Below are 15,413 nucleotides of genomic sequence, written 5' to 3'. Positions count from 1 at the left end.
CCCAGGCAGCGTCTGTTGAGGTTGAGACCTTCTGACTCCAACCGATCTTGCCGAGATGAAGAGTGAAAGCTCTGAGAGGCTGAGGGGCTCTCCCAGGGGTGCAGAGTCAGTCGGAGGCGAGTGTCCGGAGCAGGGCGTCCCCTCCCGTCTGTGTGCTCCAGCTCTGTCTGTGGTGTGCATGAGGAACTAACCCCCATCCTCTTGCCTCTCTCTCCCGCAGGCCTCCAACCCGCTCTACAGAAAGCCCATCTCCACACACACCGTGGATTTTACCTTTAACAAGTTCAACAAGTCCTACAATGGCACAGTGGACTGACGGCCTCTCCTAGAGCACTGGCGGGGGTGAAAGACAGGGTCAGCCTGGAACACCCAGGACAGCTCGGGTTCGGGCAGAACTCCCTAGATAGGTAAGCAGTGAAGCTCTTTGGGTGAGCAGGGCAAAGAGCCCACTGCCACACAGAGGGGAACTAGTCATGCCACCTGGCTGCCAGGCCACAGCCACGCTCAGCCACCTCCCCACACAGCAAGGGGATCCCTATGCTCGTGGCTTGCCCTGTCCCCTCAAGTGCGTCGGCCTGATGAACTGCTGAGGTGCTGGCTGCATCTCCCTTCCGGCCTGTCATCCAGGAAGGCTCCAGGGAAGGATCCGAGGATGTGACACCAGGGTGCAGCCTGGCTTTTTTCGTGTTGACCACTTTTATATGAAATAAAGAGATCATGCTTGCACGGCGTAGCTCTGATTACTAAGGATTGTCTGCCTGGGGATCCGGGCCTCCCGTGTGTTGGTGATGGGATTGTTCTGTGCCTGTTTGTTTAGTCCTTCTGTAATGAAGAGGAAAGAGACTGTCTGGGATTGAAAGTAAAGACCGGAACCAAATGAGCTTGTGTTGCCTGATTCTCTGACGTGTGCGATGCTTTCGGAGTGGTCTTGAATGTACCCCTTGGGGGCTGATACACATAGCCATGTACCTCTCAGGGACTGGACATGAGCAGTCTAACACTCCAGAATGGGGTACATCAAAAGCAGCTCCCCAGGGTGCTCAGGCATTTGGGATGGCTCCAGGGAACACCAGGCAGGTACCCCTGGACCCACCCAGCTTTGACTTTGAGAGAATTCTAGGCTAGAAAGTAGATGCTCTGGAGTGCTAACTCTGATCTGGCAGACAACAGAGCATCGGGCTGTGGCGTCCACAGTCACTTCTTACAACATTAGTATCAATTGTAGTTCCCTTCCAGTGCCTTTCCCACCGTCTCCAGTGTGCCATCCACACCCACAGCACAGCTTAGTTCAGCTGTTATTTCCTGCAGAGCCCTGAAGTCCCCTTAGGTTCCTGTGTCAAGACAACAAAGATCCCAGAGGTCATCTGACCCTGTTCCCCTATTCGCAGGAGAAGTCACTTCTCCCTGGGAAAGTGGCCTGGCCAAGTATCAGGCTCGTGATAATCTGGTAAAAGACCCTGTGCTCACAGCCACCTGCTGGCCCTCAAAATGCCTTTCCATCTCGGCATCACTCCGGGGCTTCTGCTCCTGCATCCCAAAGTCTGCTTTTAGGAGATCGATCCCCTGCATCCTTTTGCCAACAAGAAGACTGTTGTCTGTCACTGAACAGGGACAATGACCTTGGGCAAAAGAACAGGTTCCTGGTTTCCTTCCTCTTGTGTAACTGGGGAGGCCGCCCTAAGTCCTTTATGGAATAAAGCCAAGTGTAAATGAAAACATACAACAGATAAATAAAATGCGTTTTGAGACCTACATTGAGAAAAATAAAAGATCTTGGAAGGAATTTTCAGATCTCTCCCATTTGGTTGTGAGTGAGCCTTCTTGAGACAAAGCTTTAATGCGTTTGGAGCCCGTTTTCTATAGGCAGCTCTGAGCACTCAATATGCTTGGACGATAAACAGACACTAGCAGTGGTGGGAACGTTTTAGAGCTTGCAGTGATAAACAGCCGGATGTGGCACCAATGCACTCCAGGGAGGGATCTGAGGACGGCCCAGCCACCCGCAGAGCCTTGCTGTCCCCTGCTGGCAGCTCTTGGCACAAGCAGCTTGGGGACCTGACTCCTGCTCTAGTGCTCACAGTTACACGCGGCTGACAGTGACAGCAAAGACTTCCTATTCCTCATTCTACAACCAGCCCAAATGATGCTTAAGATTTTTATTGGCTTATTTGAACAAGTTTTTTTTTTTTGTCTTTTTTTTTTTTTTTTTATCGGTACTGGGGATCAAACTCACGACTGCCTGCTTGCAAGGCAGGTGCTTATGCCACTGAGCTAAATCCCCAGCCCCTGAACAAGTTTTCTAATTATACAAAATTCTAAATGAACAATAAAAATCAGCGAAAGTAAGAATCCTTTGAGATTGCACCATTCAGAGGTACCTACGCTTGACCTTTGCTGCAGTTTGGTCCCCCAAAGGCCCATTCATTAAAGGTTTGGTCCCCAGCCTAATGTTCTCCTGGGAGGTGGAAACTGAGGCAGGGCCTAGCAGGAGGTGTTTGGGTCACTGGCCCTCCCTGGAGTGGGTGATAGGGCCCAGCCCCAAGCTCTCTCCCTGTTCCTGCAGTGAGGTGGGTGGCTCGGACACATGGCCACAGGCTGAATGCTGCCTTACCCCGGGCTGAAGCAAGAGGCCCAATCATTGAGGGCCTGCAACTTCCAAAACCATGAACTAAAGAAAGTATTTTACTAACTTGATTATCTCAGGTATTGGTTAATGCAACGGAAAGCTGGCTAACAGCCTTTGTTGTGTGACTTCTCAAGTCTTCTCCACACTTGCATATGTAACTTTAACCTGATGATGATCCTTGCATCTGTCTCACTCATGAAAACCCAGCATGGAGATCAAACACCAAATACATATAGTGTGTTTCTTCCTACATATATATACCTACGATGAAGTTTATAAACTAGGCATAGTAAAGGACTGTTAATTAGCAATAAAATAGAAAAATTACAATGTGCATAGTAATACTATGTAAATGTGCTTGCAGGAAATTTCACTGTAATCACCCATATTGTGATTATGGGAGATGATGCAATGTAATGAAAACGAGGTGAATGCTGTAGGCATTGACATGTAGTGTTAGACTGCCGCATATATAAAGGTTACTTAAACACTGAGAGTCAATCTGATAAGAGTTCCGGGGTTACAGGTGTGTGACACACATCTAGCAGTGTGTCCTGTTAAATATGATCATTTCAGGGTCCTTCCACACTGCTGAATGCAGGGAGACCCTGCAGGGTGAGGACTATGGAGGTGAGTCAGGAAGCTGTGTCTGTGTATAGAAACCCACGGATACTTGCCTATCCTTGTCTGAACCTCAATTGTGTGGTCCTCCCCACTTTCCTCTGAAAGGTCAAGAGACCTCAGCCCACCAGGTCTGTTTCTCACGTCTTTCTTCTTTTCCAGGACACAGACAGACTGAGTTTCTCTGCCCTGTCACTCGAGTTACAGGGTGCTCAGGCTGCCTTGGGGTGTCACCAGACACGCAGTTGCTGGCCCATGGCCAAGCTCTGTACTGGGTGAGGGGCTCTCCAGTCCCTTCACAGCTTCCCTGGGCCCTTCCCAGAAAGACCAGGTGCAGGCCTCTGCCGTAGCCCCAGGCTAACACGGTGTGCACCCTCTTCGGGTCTCTCTGGGACTCAGGAGCCCTGTGCCCCTCCTTCCTCTCCAGTGCCGGGGTGTGTTTCTCTGACTGGCAGGAGACAGGGCTTGGCAGATTTTCTTCCAATTCAGCACTAATGCCAAAGCCTTGAACTTTTAAATGCTAAACCACATTCTCTTTGTTTCTCTTTGTATTTTCATTGTGGCCTCCCTTTCCTGAAACTCAAAAACCAAGTTTGCACTTGTAAGGGTGATGGGGAAGACAAAGGGACTGCAGCCCTCTCCCAATCACTTGAGTCATTCAAGGTCAAGTTACAAATGTTAAAGGTCTTCTGATCTGAAAAAAAAAAAAAAAGAAAGAAAGATATAGCACCCTACATCCTATACTACAAAATAAAATCTTTTTATATTATGAAACATTAACTATAAAATGAATGCAAAGAACCCTAATGAGTCCCGGTTTTTAGGTGCTTTTTAAAAATACCATACTCTAATGATTCTTTCCTAGCACTAATGCCAGTCCATCAAAGCCACCTGCCCAGGAACTTCAGAGCCCAAAGACCCTGCCCTCCGGGAACTTCGGAGCCCATCAGGTCACCTGCCACTGTCCTCATTTGTGATTGATGCTGGCCCCGGGTGTTGAAGGTTAGGGTTCCCACAAGAACCAAGCAATCAGCTATCCGGTTCAGAGAGATCCCAGGAAGCAGTCAAGGGAAGTGGGGAGCCCTGAGGCTGGCTGGCGGTGAATGTTTGCCTTCCTGAGAAGCAGGGTGGATCTGGGGCTGTGGCCAGCACCCCAGCCATGTTCACGAGCACAGAGCCCGGATGCTGTGCATCGGGCTGTCAAGGCAGGTGCTGGCTTTGCTCTACTTTTCTCTCATGCTGTGGGGTCTGTGGGTTATCAGGGCAGAAACACAGGGTTTGAGGCTGAGGACCGGTACCATGTAACCCACATACACTGGCCCAGGCTGACACCAGGGAGGAGCTACTGAGCCAAGTGACGAAGTACATGGATTCTAGGATGGGGAAGGATTGGGGCAGTAATGCAATCCGCCTCTTCCATCTGGGTACTCTCCACTGAATGTTGTAGCAATGGGACATGACTCAGCTTGTGACCAATTGTAATGCTGTCACCTCTTAGTGCAGTAGGGAAGTCCTCCTGAAATCTTAGCTGATAAACTAAGTCCCTTGATAATGGGGACAATGTAAGTCTTGTTCACGTACTGTGAAATAAATACTTCTTGGCTAAATATCTACCTACTGATACATAAAGGGAAAATCAATTGATTCTAATGTAAAAGAATAAAAAGGCTAAGAACAAAATACCAAACTGGAGTCCAGACAGGGATTTAGTCTCTCTTCTGCTTGGAATTAGCTCTTTTGCAATCTTGTATAAAATCTATGATCGGTGGGCCTCAGTGGGACAATAGGATTTGACCATCTCTCAGGGATTCCAAGGTTCTAGATACCCATCAGCCTGGGCTCTGAACTTTTATAAAGGACCATTGTCTTAGTTACTTTCTGTTGTTGCTGGACAAAATACCCAGCACCCAAGTTAAATGGTAAAGGGTTTATTTAGCTCACAGTTTGTAGAGGTTTCAGTCCATAATTGACTGGTTCTAGGATAGAGTGGTACATGATAGAGGGCCAACAGGCCATGGCAGCAGAATACAGCAAAACCACAAGAGACAGGAGAAGAAACAAACCTCTTTCTGTCTTTTATATTATGTACAGGCTCCCAGGATTAGAACGGAGCCAATCCAATCAGTGGGCTGATCCATCAATCACCTGTCCCTAATCCCAGTACCCTTAATCCCAGCATTGCACCATGAATCAATCACACAGTCTAGATTCAGTTACCTCCCAAAAAACTGACACGTGTGGCTTTGGGGGGACATCTAGACAGAAATCATAACAACCATCTTGTCTCTAGTCTGACCGTTTTACTTGGATTCCTCTACACTATCTATCCTTGAGGTCCGCCTTCTCTCCAGGCTCTGCCTAGGAGTGTGCCTTTCATTCCTGCCAGGAACTTGGTGGCCCTTGGAATCTGCACACATTTCTCCTAACATGCTCCTTTATCATTTCTGTTTCTCTGTATCTGTTTCTAATGTTGCTATATTTCTTCCACTTTATCATCCAGCTCGCAAATGCAGTTTTAATCTTTATTACCCCCTTTTAAATGTTTTCATCGAATTCTCAAATAAAATGTTTTTAGTTTCTGAAACAAAACATTGTAATTGTGTCATTTGTGCTGTTTTGGGGACAAAGTTGCCATTGAGGAATTCACTTTCACCAGGAGCCAGCAGACATACACAGAGCAGAGCAGACCTCTCCCCTGCTGCGCCTCACGTCCACCTGGCTGAGGGAAGCGTACCCTCCAGCTGTCTCTGGAGTTCTGGCAAACCTGACCAAGTGGATAGTCCAGATCTTTCTTGCATGCTGCTTGCAGCAGCCTCCTCCCCAGGAAAAGCAGGTGAAGGAGACTTGGGAGAAGACAGCGAAGTTAGATAGAAATGTTATAGGCAGTCAGACAAGACAGGCTCTCACAGGAGCCAATGTGGAAAGCAAGATACTAACTGTAGGGAAGACAGCTGAGGGCCAGACCTCAAGACAAAAGATGGAAGGAGTGCACCCATGTAATTCCTTTGAGGACAAACAACATGGGCTGATATTCTAAATAGGTACCCATCCCCTTGAGGAAGTGACCTTCCCCCCAAGGAGGTGCCCCTGTTCTATCTCACACCTGCTTGCTACAAGTCTTGCCTCTCCATTTGATCCTGATTTAATTAACTTTACCTGAATCTTATTGGTTAACCATAGTTCTGTCCCAACTCATACCCACCGTTAGAGTTTTCTGACACAATAGAGAAGCAGAATATAGGGGCTGGGGATTTAGCTCAGCGGCATAAGCACCTGCCTTGCAAGCAGGCAGTCGTGAGTTTGATTCCCGGTACCAATAAAAAAAAAGAGAGAGGCAGAATATAAGAAAAAGTGAGAATGGTCTTTTTATTTAAAGGACATGGAGAAGAGCCCACAACCTGCAACTCTCCTCCGTCCAGATTCTGAGGTAGGGTGGGAGGTATATATGCAACCTTTGACCAGATGTGGCGCTTGGGGCAGGCATTTATGATACTGGAGGAGCTGATTGGAATTTTCTTCCTGTGCATGGGGAAAGGAAGGAGGAAGGTGTAATTGGGGAAGAAAGAGGAAGTGGCTGTCGCGGTGAGCAGTCCTGATTTGGCCTTTTGCCATGTTAAACTGCTGCCATAATGTCCTGTAATTTATTCTAGGGCAAAACTCTATTATTCACCTTGTGGTTTCCCATTTTTCACACTTTAGATTGGCCTCACCTCATGGTTTTGCTCTATAAAAACCCCTAGAAAAAGCGGGATCCCCCAACCCATTTGGGATCCCCTCCCCTCTCTCTCAGACAGAAGTTTTCTTTCCCCAATACATAGATTCTGATCTTAATGATACAGGGGAATGAAACTCCCAACCTACTAGATGTCCAGAACAAGCCTGTGTTCTCTAAAACTGAAGAATGAATTTTAAGAACAACGGAAGTTAAGAGCAGATATATTTATTGAGAGAAAGAAAGCTTCTGTCTGAGAGAGACAGAAGGGGTCCCAAGTCGGTTGCCAAAGAGACTGTCTTTTCTAAGGAATTTTATAGAGCAGAATCACAAGGTGAGATGGGTCCATGGTGGGAAAAACATGGGAACTTGCAAGGCAGACAGACATGAGATGGGACAGAACTATGGTCAACCAGTAAGATTAATTGTTCAGGTAAAATGGACCAAATCAGGGCTAAATGGGGACATGAGTCATGCACAAGTGGGTATGTATAAAGTGCAATGACTCCTCCTGTAGGTTCCTCAAGGTGCCCACACCTATTTAGAATACCAGTGCCTGGTGTTTATACTTAGGGTGTGGTTGCATTTGTTTTGTCTTTGGTTTTGAGATCTGGCCAGAAGCCGAGGTGTCCCTCTCCAAGGTTACAAGGTGTCTGAACTTCTACCCTGGGTCCTCTGAGGGCCTGGCCCTGTCTGACTGCCTGGAATATCTCTAACTCAGCTGCCTGTAATATTCTGACCCTCGGGATTCGGGAACCTGCCTGAGTCACCTGAAGTGGCCTGGGCCTTCCTTGAGCTTCAGATGATTTAGCTGCAGAATTCAGGCACCATGACAGCTTCTGGCTGATCAGTGGAGTCGTCACAGGGGCGAGCACCTTTCTCCACAGACCTCTCAGCCACAGGTCACCAAGAGATTGAAGGTACGCAAGAGAGTCCTACAAGATGCCTCAGAAGGCTAATCCTTGTCATGACTTCGGGCTCCTTCAGAGGAGCCCAGGGCCTGCCCCTTCCTTTGCCTCTGGCATCCTGTTCCTTGATTAATTTCTTTCTTTCTAATGGAGGGAATTCCCCTGGAGATTCAGGACTGGGGCCTGAAGCCCAGATTGTACTGTAGGGCAGACACTCTCAAAGTAGAAACTCTCAGAGAGACCACAATGAAGACCTGAATTGAAATACCAAGCTTTCTGCCAGATGCTTAGGAAAGGTCAGGGTGAGAAGAGTGGACTTGGGGTTCTGACAGGAAGGAAGGACAGTGTGAGCCTTGTGGGATGAGGGAGGTAGCCCTGTAGGGGCCTGGGCGCCATGCGAACACAGCACAGTGGGCTGCAGTCTCCCTCTAAGACACATCCTGAATGGACCACAGAAAACAAGGCAAAAATAGGAAAACAGGACCACCTGTACCCTCAGTCACCCAGAAACTCAGGAATTTCTGGGAGAACTAGTCCATTTGGGGGCAAAGTGGGAGGGGTACTGACTTAGACTCTCACTTGGCCAGCCAAAAGGGGGGACTGAAAAGTCATGAATTTGGCCTGAGCCAGGCCTACCAGTGCAGTAACTGAGCTTTGGTTGCAGGACACGCCTGACCAATTAACTAGTTAAGAGGTAAACAACTGACATGTGGACTCACTCTGTGAGGGCATTCCACTATTTACTTTCTTTTTTCTTGCCTTTTTCTGTCTTTGAAACACCCCCAAGCCCTAGTCTTAAAATGTCACTTAATTTATGGCCTATAGATTATGGTTTAGATGCTTAGTTAGCACTGTAAACAGCAAGTGAACTTTGGTCAAATCCCCAAAGGCCTCCTCCTCTCCTTTTATTGGCCATAAACATTACAGAAAAAAATGTAACAAGGAAACAAACAGGATTATTTCAAGGTAAACAAACTGCCTGGTGCCCACATTCTCTGTGTCAATTAACTAGATGTGTAAGAAGGTCTTCTAACATTCCAAAGCAATAATGGTGCTGCAAAAAGGTACTGGTATCCATGGTAACCCTCTGACCTTGTGAACTCATACAGGGGTATGGAACAAAAGAAAACAAAGGAGTCAGTGCCAGGCAGCCAGCAGCCAGCAGTTTCAGTGGCCTGAGCTGACTGACCACTGCAGTTGGAAGTCAGCCTCACTTGTTTTTGAAATCGCAGTGTCCCATGGGTAACTTTCTTGAGCACACCATAACAACTGTAGTGAATTGTGGTCTCCACTTCATTTCCCTTCTATAAATGCAGGTCAGAGCACATTATTGGAATTCTCAAGTTTCTCTGATTCTGAAGGCTGCTGGGTTTGGTTTAGTTTTGTTACCTTTGCCCACATTTTTCTTGCATAGTCTCCCTGGGAATTCCTGAGTAATTCTGGCCAGGCCCCAGCAGAGCTGTGAAGGCAATCAAGGTAGATGAGGTCCTTTCCTCCATGGAATGTTGCAGGAAAGGCATGCACACACGGAGAACAATCAAGGAAGCACAATCATTAGTTACGGGCTGTGAAAAACCGAACAGGGACTCCCTGTTCCCTGTCACCTGGGTTGTGTATACCGAAGACGGGTGGACCTGCTCCCTTGAGTCATCTCTTGGTCAACATTTAATACCAAATGTGGTACTGGTCTCATGACAGAATGTGTAATTCTGCATTCCTGGTTTTTATGTGGGAAGCCAAATGTATTTTTTAGCAGACCTGAAAATGTTTGTACCAAGGAGACATTTCTAAAGAGTATGAAATGGTGCTTATTGTAGTCAGAGGACACAGGACACATAATTTATAGTATTGTTTATAATGGGCACACACGAAGTCAAATACAATGAAAGTGCAGGAAATCTGACCACAACACTAAAGACCTCGAAAATTCATCTAAGGGCCTGGGTCCTATGGCAACAAGCTGCATGAGCTCAGCTAAATACCTAGAGCCCACGACAGTGACCCATGTAAGTCTATTCCATGGATCTGCACTGGGAAGGCCCAAAGGGCAGTGGTGGAAGCTAGAAAGTCTGTGCCAGCAGGGTGAAGGATCTGAACCAGCAGGCTGAGGGTTCTTATACTGGCGCCAAGAAATGACACTCAAAATAACGACCAGGACTCCCCTGAAAGGTGCCACAGCCGGTGACAGTGAGGTCCCAAGCTTCTCTGACAATGAGAACAGCTGAGGACCTATCAGGAAGCCAGAATGACAAACTTCTGGATATTAAACGCACACATCTCCCCTGCTGGAACCAGGAAGTGATGTTCAAAGTAAGGACCAAAGCTTCCCCAAAGTGAACCGCAGCCATTCTCAGTAACAAGGTTCTGAGCTCCTCCAGTGATAACAACCAAGTTCGTATCAGGGGACTCAGCATGATGAGCTCCTCCAGGAGAACCAACAGCTCCAAACAACAACATTTAGAACCCACAATGCTATTCTTCCTCTCCAGGTCTCCTTTTTATGCTGGCAAAGTCCTCAGGTGGGCCATCCACACTCAGCACCATGCTGATTCAGTTCAGCTGGTGTTTAACTTGGCCACCAGTTATGAATCCCCTACAATGCCTCTCTATGACATGCTGGTATAAAACAACTCAAAGTTGCATCTTAGTGAGGCAGGAGACCAGGGCATGGCAACCGAGCTGGGCAATCGAGCATCACCTGCCAGCTACTGAGACTTTAACTACAGCACCTGACACCAATCTTCTAGCACGAGAGCAAGCATGAGAGCCCGGATCTAATGTCAGAAAGGAGACAGAAAAGACAGCAGCCCTTGCCTCTGCCCCTGCCTCATGTCTTGCAGCTGCCCTGGGTGAAGGACACATCTTCTCTTTTTCCTGCAAAGTACCTTTTTCTCCTCGAGCACTTCTTTTCTTTTTTGCCCTAAGATACATGATGCTCTTTCACAATAACAGATTGTTCTAATTCTTTGAATGGGAGGATAAGAACCCAGAAAGCACTTCCCATTGCTACAACGCCCAGCAATGTGTGACAAAGCCAGTGATGAGGTTTGATAATGCGAGCTGGGAGGTAAGGCTTTTGGGCACAATTTCTCTGTCTGAAGTTTTTGCGCCAAGGACAGTCTCTCCCAAATCCTCTTCCCTCCCCTCCCAGGGTGGTGCAGGGAGGCAGGGAGCTAGGAGGTGGTAGAGATGCGGGGAAGCTGGGGATCCTCATGCAGCCAGCAGCGAGGAGAGGACAGCCTGTGGCTGTGCAAGCCCATATGCCCCTAAAGGCTTGGCTTCTGTGCCTGTGTGCCAGGTCAGGAGGAGATCAAGAGTCTCCCCAAAGCTCCAGGGCCAAGCAAGGCCTTAGAAAGAGGCCAGGAACCATAGCCAGTGCCCCAGCTTCCCTCGGGAATGGGTGGGACTGACTGTACCTGAGCTCAGCCTCCCCAGAACCTGTCTCCATGGCTTAGGCGAGGGCAGTAGGTGGCATGGGCACAGGGGGCCTGTCCCTCTCCGCCACTCTCCCTCACTTTGGCTGTCAGGGAAAGTCACTGCCTTTATGATGCTGGTTGCTTCCAGTGTTTGATGAAGAAAGGTTTGTACAATGCTTACAAATCTGAAGTCAGAAGAGTTTTACCTGAAAGTCTAAAGATAGTAGAGGACATGTTTAACTCAGCTATTTTCAAGCTTTAAAATTTAATTTCTTTACCTACTAAAAATCATCACTATGGTTATTTTCCACTGAAATGCCATCTCACTGTGAATTGCCTGTAAATAACCAGGTGCTTCTGATGAAGTAAAAATGTTTGTTTCCTGTATAGTCATGAGTGAAAGGCTTCCTGTGTTTCTATCACAGTATAATAATCTGCTTTTTTTTTTTTTGGTCTTATGAGACAGGGCCTCCCTGGGTAGTTTAGGCTGGCCTTGAACTCATGACTTCTTTCCCCAGCCCATCCCTCCCCTTTTCTCCGTGCTGTGCTGGATTTAGGCATGTGCCACTGCACTTGGATTTTAATTCTTAAGCATAAGTAAATGTGACATAAGATGTAGTATACTGAATTGTGAAAAGAGGCATTAGATGCTGTTTTAAGTGTATTTTTATTTGTAAGATATTATGCTCACTGTTCTTGTTGTAGTCAGGGGTTGTACACAGAGAACAATTAGGACCAGGACATGAAGTTTATATTATTATTTTTATAATGGTCACACCGGGAGTTGACACAGGAAAATGCAGGAAATCTATCCGCAACACCAAAGACATAGATTATTTAGTCAAGAGCCTAAATCCCACAGCAATGTCCCACATGAGTCCAGATAAAAACCCAGAGCTCAGGACAATGCCTCCCACGAATCCAACTGGAGGTCCAGAGCCCACAAGAATGACTCACGCCAGTCTCTTTTACGGATCCGTGCCGGGAAGACCCAAGGGTCAGCGGTGGAAGCCAGAAAGTCTATGTCAGCAGGATGAAGGAGCTGTGCTAGTGGGATGAAGGTTCTACGCTGGAGCTGAGAAGTCACACTCACAACAAAGACCAGGGCTGTCCTGAAAGGCACCACAGCCATCCTCAGCGACACAGAGGCCCCGAGCTCCTCTGATGACAAGCACAGTCAGGTACATGCCAGGAAACAGCGTGACAAGTTCATCCTGGAGACCAAGCAGCACACATCTTGCCCTCCAGAGCCAGGAGAAGACCAAAGCTTCTCCAGGAGAACCAACAGCTCAGACAGCAACTTAGCAACTCGTAGGAGAACCCACAATGCCTCCTTAACGCCTCAATCCCCCACATCTCCCTTCTTCTCTACCTATTTATCCTGGCAACTTTCCTCAGGTGGAGCATCTTCGCTCAATGCCATGCTGATGTAATCCAGCTGGCGTTAAGTTGATCCCCAGTTCTTAATCCATAACAGTTCTAATTTGGTGGTGCAAGTATTAAGAAATTGCAAGTACTCTTGATATTCAAAACTAAATGAGAAAAATTATTTAATCATCCTGCTGTTCCAAGCATTCTTGTGCTTTACCGGGCAAGATAATTAAAATTTAGTGATATGTCTGTGAAAGTTTTATTCCAGGAATATCTTGGGTTAGTTATTTTATTCTTTAATAGCGGGAGGGATTCAAACCATTTCTTAACGAAGACTTGAAAGACCTTGTAACTTATAGTCTGGAGAACCCCAAGGGGCTGACTGCTGCTCAGCCTGTGGTGATTGAGCCCTTCTAGGGATATAACTGTTCAGTTCCAGTCCATCCAGTGCATCAACAGCCACACTCTACTTTCTTTCCTGTCCACAAGGATGCCTGACTCCAGAGACTTGATCCAAGTCTAAAATCCAGAGAGGTTTCCTGGGTCTGTTATTTTAGTGCCATTTGCTCTCTTCCTAGATTGTTGTGTAAGTTAATAGAGGTACTTTTAATCCGTTGTGAGTTTATTTTTCACATGCATCTATATGGATTGACGCTAGCCTGCCTTATGTTATTTCTGTGGCTCAGCTGAGGCATAGTTTGTGGCTTCTGGCTGAACTCCCCTGACACAGTGTCAGCAGTTTAAACAATCCTTCCTGGTAGCTGCTTTCGATGTGACATGCTTCGTTTTATCTCTGGGTTCTCTAGTTCTCAGAAAGAGGCTTCTGAATTTTAAATCTTATGTAAAAATGTAGTCCTGTGTAATTATGCAAATTTAATTAATTAATTCTGTAAGATTTACATTCTTTTGAAACATTTGTTTCAAAATGGGAAGCAGAGGGTCTCTAGGAAGCCACAAGTTGCTCAAGGTATTCTCAGAATTTGTCCCCACCAATCTTGATCTCAGTTATGAGTATGTTCTCAAAATTCATAAAGTGTAAAATATTTTTTAAGAGTTTTACTGAATATCACATGTTTAATTTTTGCATTTAATAGAAAAGACACCAGGGGGCTGGGGATTTAGCTCAGTGGCATAAGCGCCTGCCTTGCAAGCAAGCAGTCGTGAGTTCGATCCCTGGTACTGATAAAAAGGAAAAAGACAAAAAAAAAAAAAAAAAGAAAAGACACCAGGTTTGGGGACTACATATCAGTGTCACTATCGGAGAAGACCATTTCTTTCCTTTTTTTTTGTCTTTTTCCTTTTCATCGGTACCAGGGCTTGAACCCATGACTGCCTGCTTGCAGGGCAGGCACTTATGCTGCTGAGCTAAATCCCCAGCCCCAAGAAGAGCATTTCTAATGCCCTAGTATCTATTGGCAAAGTCTGAGCAAATGTAAGCAGTACTGTGCCATGCAATGGGTTCATTTTACAGCACCCTGCACTGGACAGAAACGGAGGAGACAAGCAAATTAATGAGAGCCCTTCCTGGTCCTTGTTGCAGTTCAGAAAGTTTATATTTGTAAACCTAAAGAAAAGTTGGGGCTGGAGGTTTAGCTCAGCAGCATAAGTGCCTGCCTTGCAAGCAGGCAGTTGTGAGTTCGATCCCTGGTACCGATAAAAAAGAAAAAGACAAAAAAAAGAAAAGAAAAGTTATTGAAATTCCAGTGAGTTAATTCCAAATCTAGCACTTCCGTTGTAACCCATGGGGAGACTAGACACTAAAGCATATTTGTAGTTGTGGGGACTCGAGGGGATCGATCCTAAGTCCATCTAGAATGCTGGCTAACCAGAACAAAGGCCATGATCCAGGCCAAATCCAGATTTTATTAATTCAAGAGGGCACTGGCTCAGGCCTGAGACTGTAGTTGTGGTGGGAAGTACATGAGTGCAGTGCGCTGGGTATGAAGCCTGAAATCACCTCTGCAATATGCAGAGAGAGAAACATGCATTAAGAGTTGTCTGTACAACACCATCCAAGACAGTACCTGATGTGTTGGGGTGAGTGCTTCAGTTCTAATGTGTAATTTTCATGCCATGAGATGTCACGGCCTCTTTCCTGAGGTTTAATCCCAGCTGACAATGTAAAGTATGGCTCTCCCTCCTGCCAGCTCACACATGCTTTTTGAGAGCTACAGGTTTTTACCTTGCTTCAAAGAGTACGCATCAGTACCTGGGTTAGACCCTTTTACATTGCTTAAAGATGAGGGTGTAAGGAAAAGTCTTAGCCAGCTCTGTACGCATCAGTTCATGGAAACAGGGCCAGGTGTAGCCAAAATGGAGATGACTGCCCTTCTTTGAAGGAGAGTCATGCAGGTGGTCCTCCACAGCAAATGAGGCAAGGTCTAGACAACTACCACCCGACTGCCCCAGGGAGTTGTTTCAGCTTTGGGAAAAAACCTCAAAGGGCTACTAGATTAACCATATTTTGAAAAGTCATGGTCACTGTATTTGTTAATTTCTTGCAATTTAAAGGTACAAATAAGGGGTTGAGCATATTCATAATGAGGCTATCATTTGTCTGTCATGCAGCTCTGATATTTGAGCTTGTTATATAGCTCACCTGTGCATGCTCTGTATGCTCAAACAAAAACAACCACTGTTCTTCATAGCTAGATTATTAAGGTCAGTGGTAAATGTTTTAATTTTATTGGTATACTTTTGACATACATAATGAGCACACTCATCATAGGGAATTTGTACCTGTACATAGGTCTTTGATC

The 15,413-nt window shown here is 46.4% G+C and overlaps 1 protein-coding gene across 2 annotated transcripts in view; it reads left to right on the top strand.

The window, feature by feature from the left end:
* Itgb5 (integrin subunit beta 5) overlaps positions 1-877 on the top strand; it is a 105,585-nt gene extending 104,708 nt beyond the window's left edge. For both annotated transcript variants that reach the window (XM_063225113.1, XM_063225114.1), the window contains exon 15: positions 221-877. In XM_063225113.1, the coding sequence (XP_063081183.1) occupies positions 221-316 (96 nt within the window). In that variant the 3' untranslated portion in view covers positions 317-877. The remainder of the gene's footprint in view (positions 1-220) is intronic.
* Positions 878-15,413: the final 14,536 nt, after the last annotated feature.

The sequence above is a fragment of the Cavia porcellus genome, unplaced genomic scaffold (genome assembly GCF_034190915.1).
Source record: "Cavia porcellus strain 051 isolate PalLab524CR breed Dunkin Hartley unplaced genomic scaffold, mCavPor4.1 scaffold_15, whole genome shotgun sequence".
Classification (NCBI taxonomy): Eukaryota; Metazoa; Chordata; class Mammalia; order Rodentia; family Caviidae; genus Cavia; species Cavia porcellus.
The sequence above is the reverse complement of the archived record's forward strand: the minus strand, read 5'-3'. Positions and strand labels throughout refer to the sequence as shown.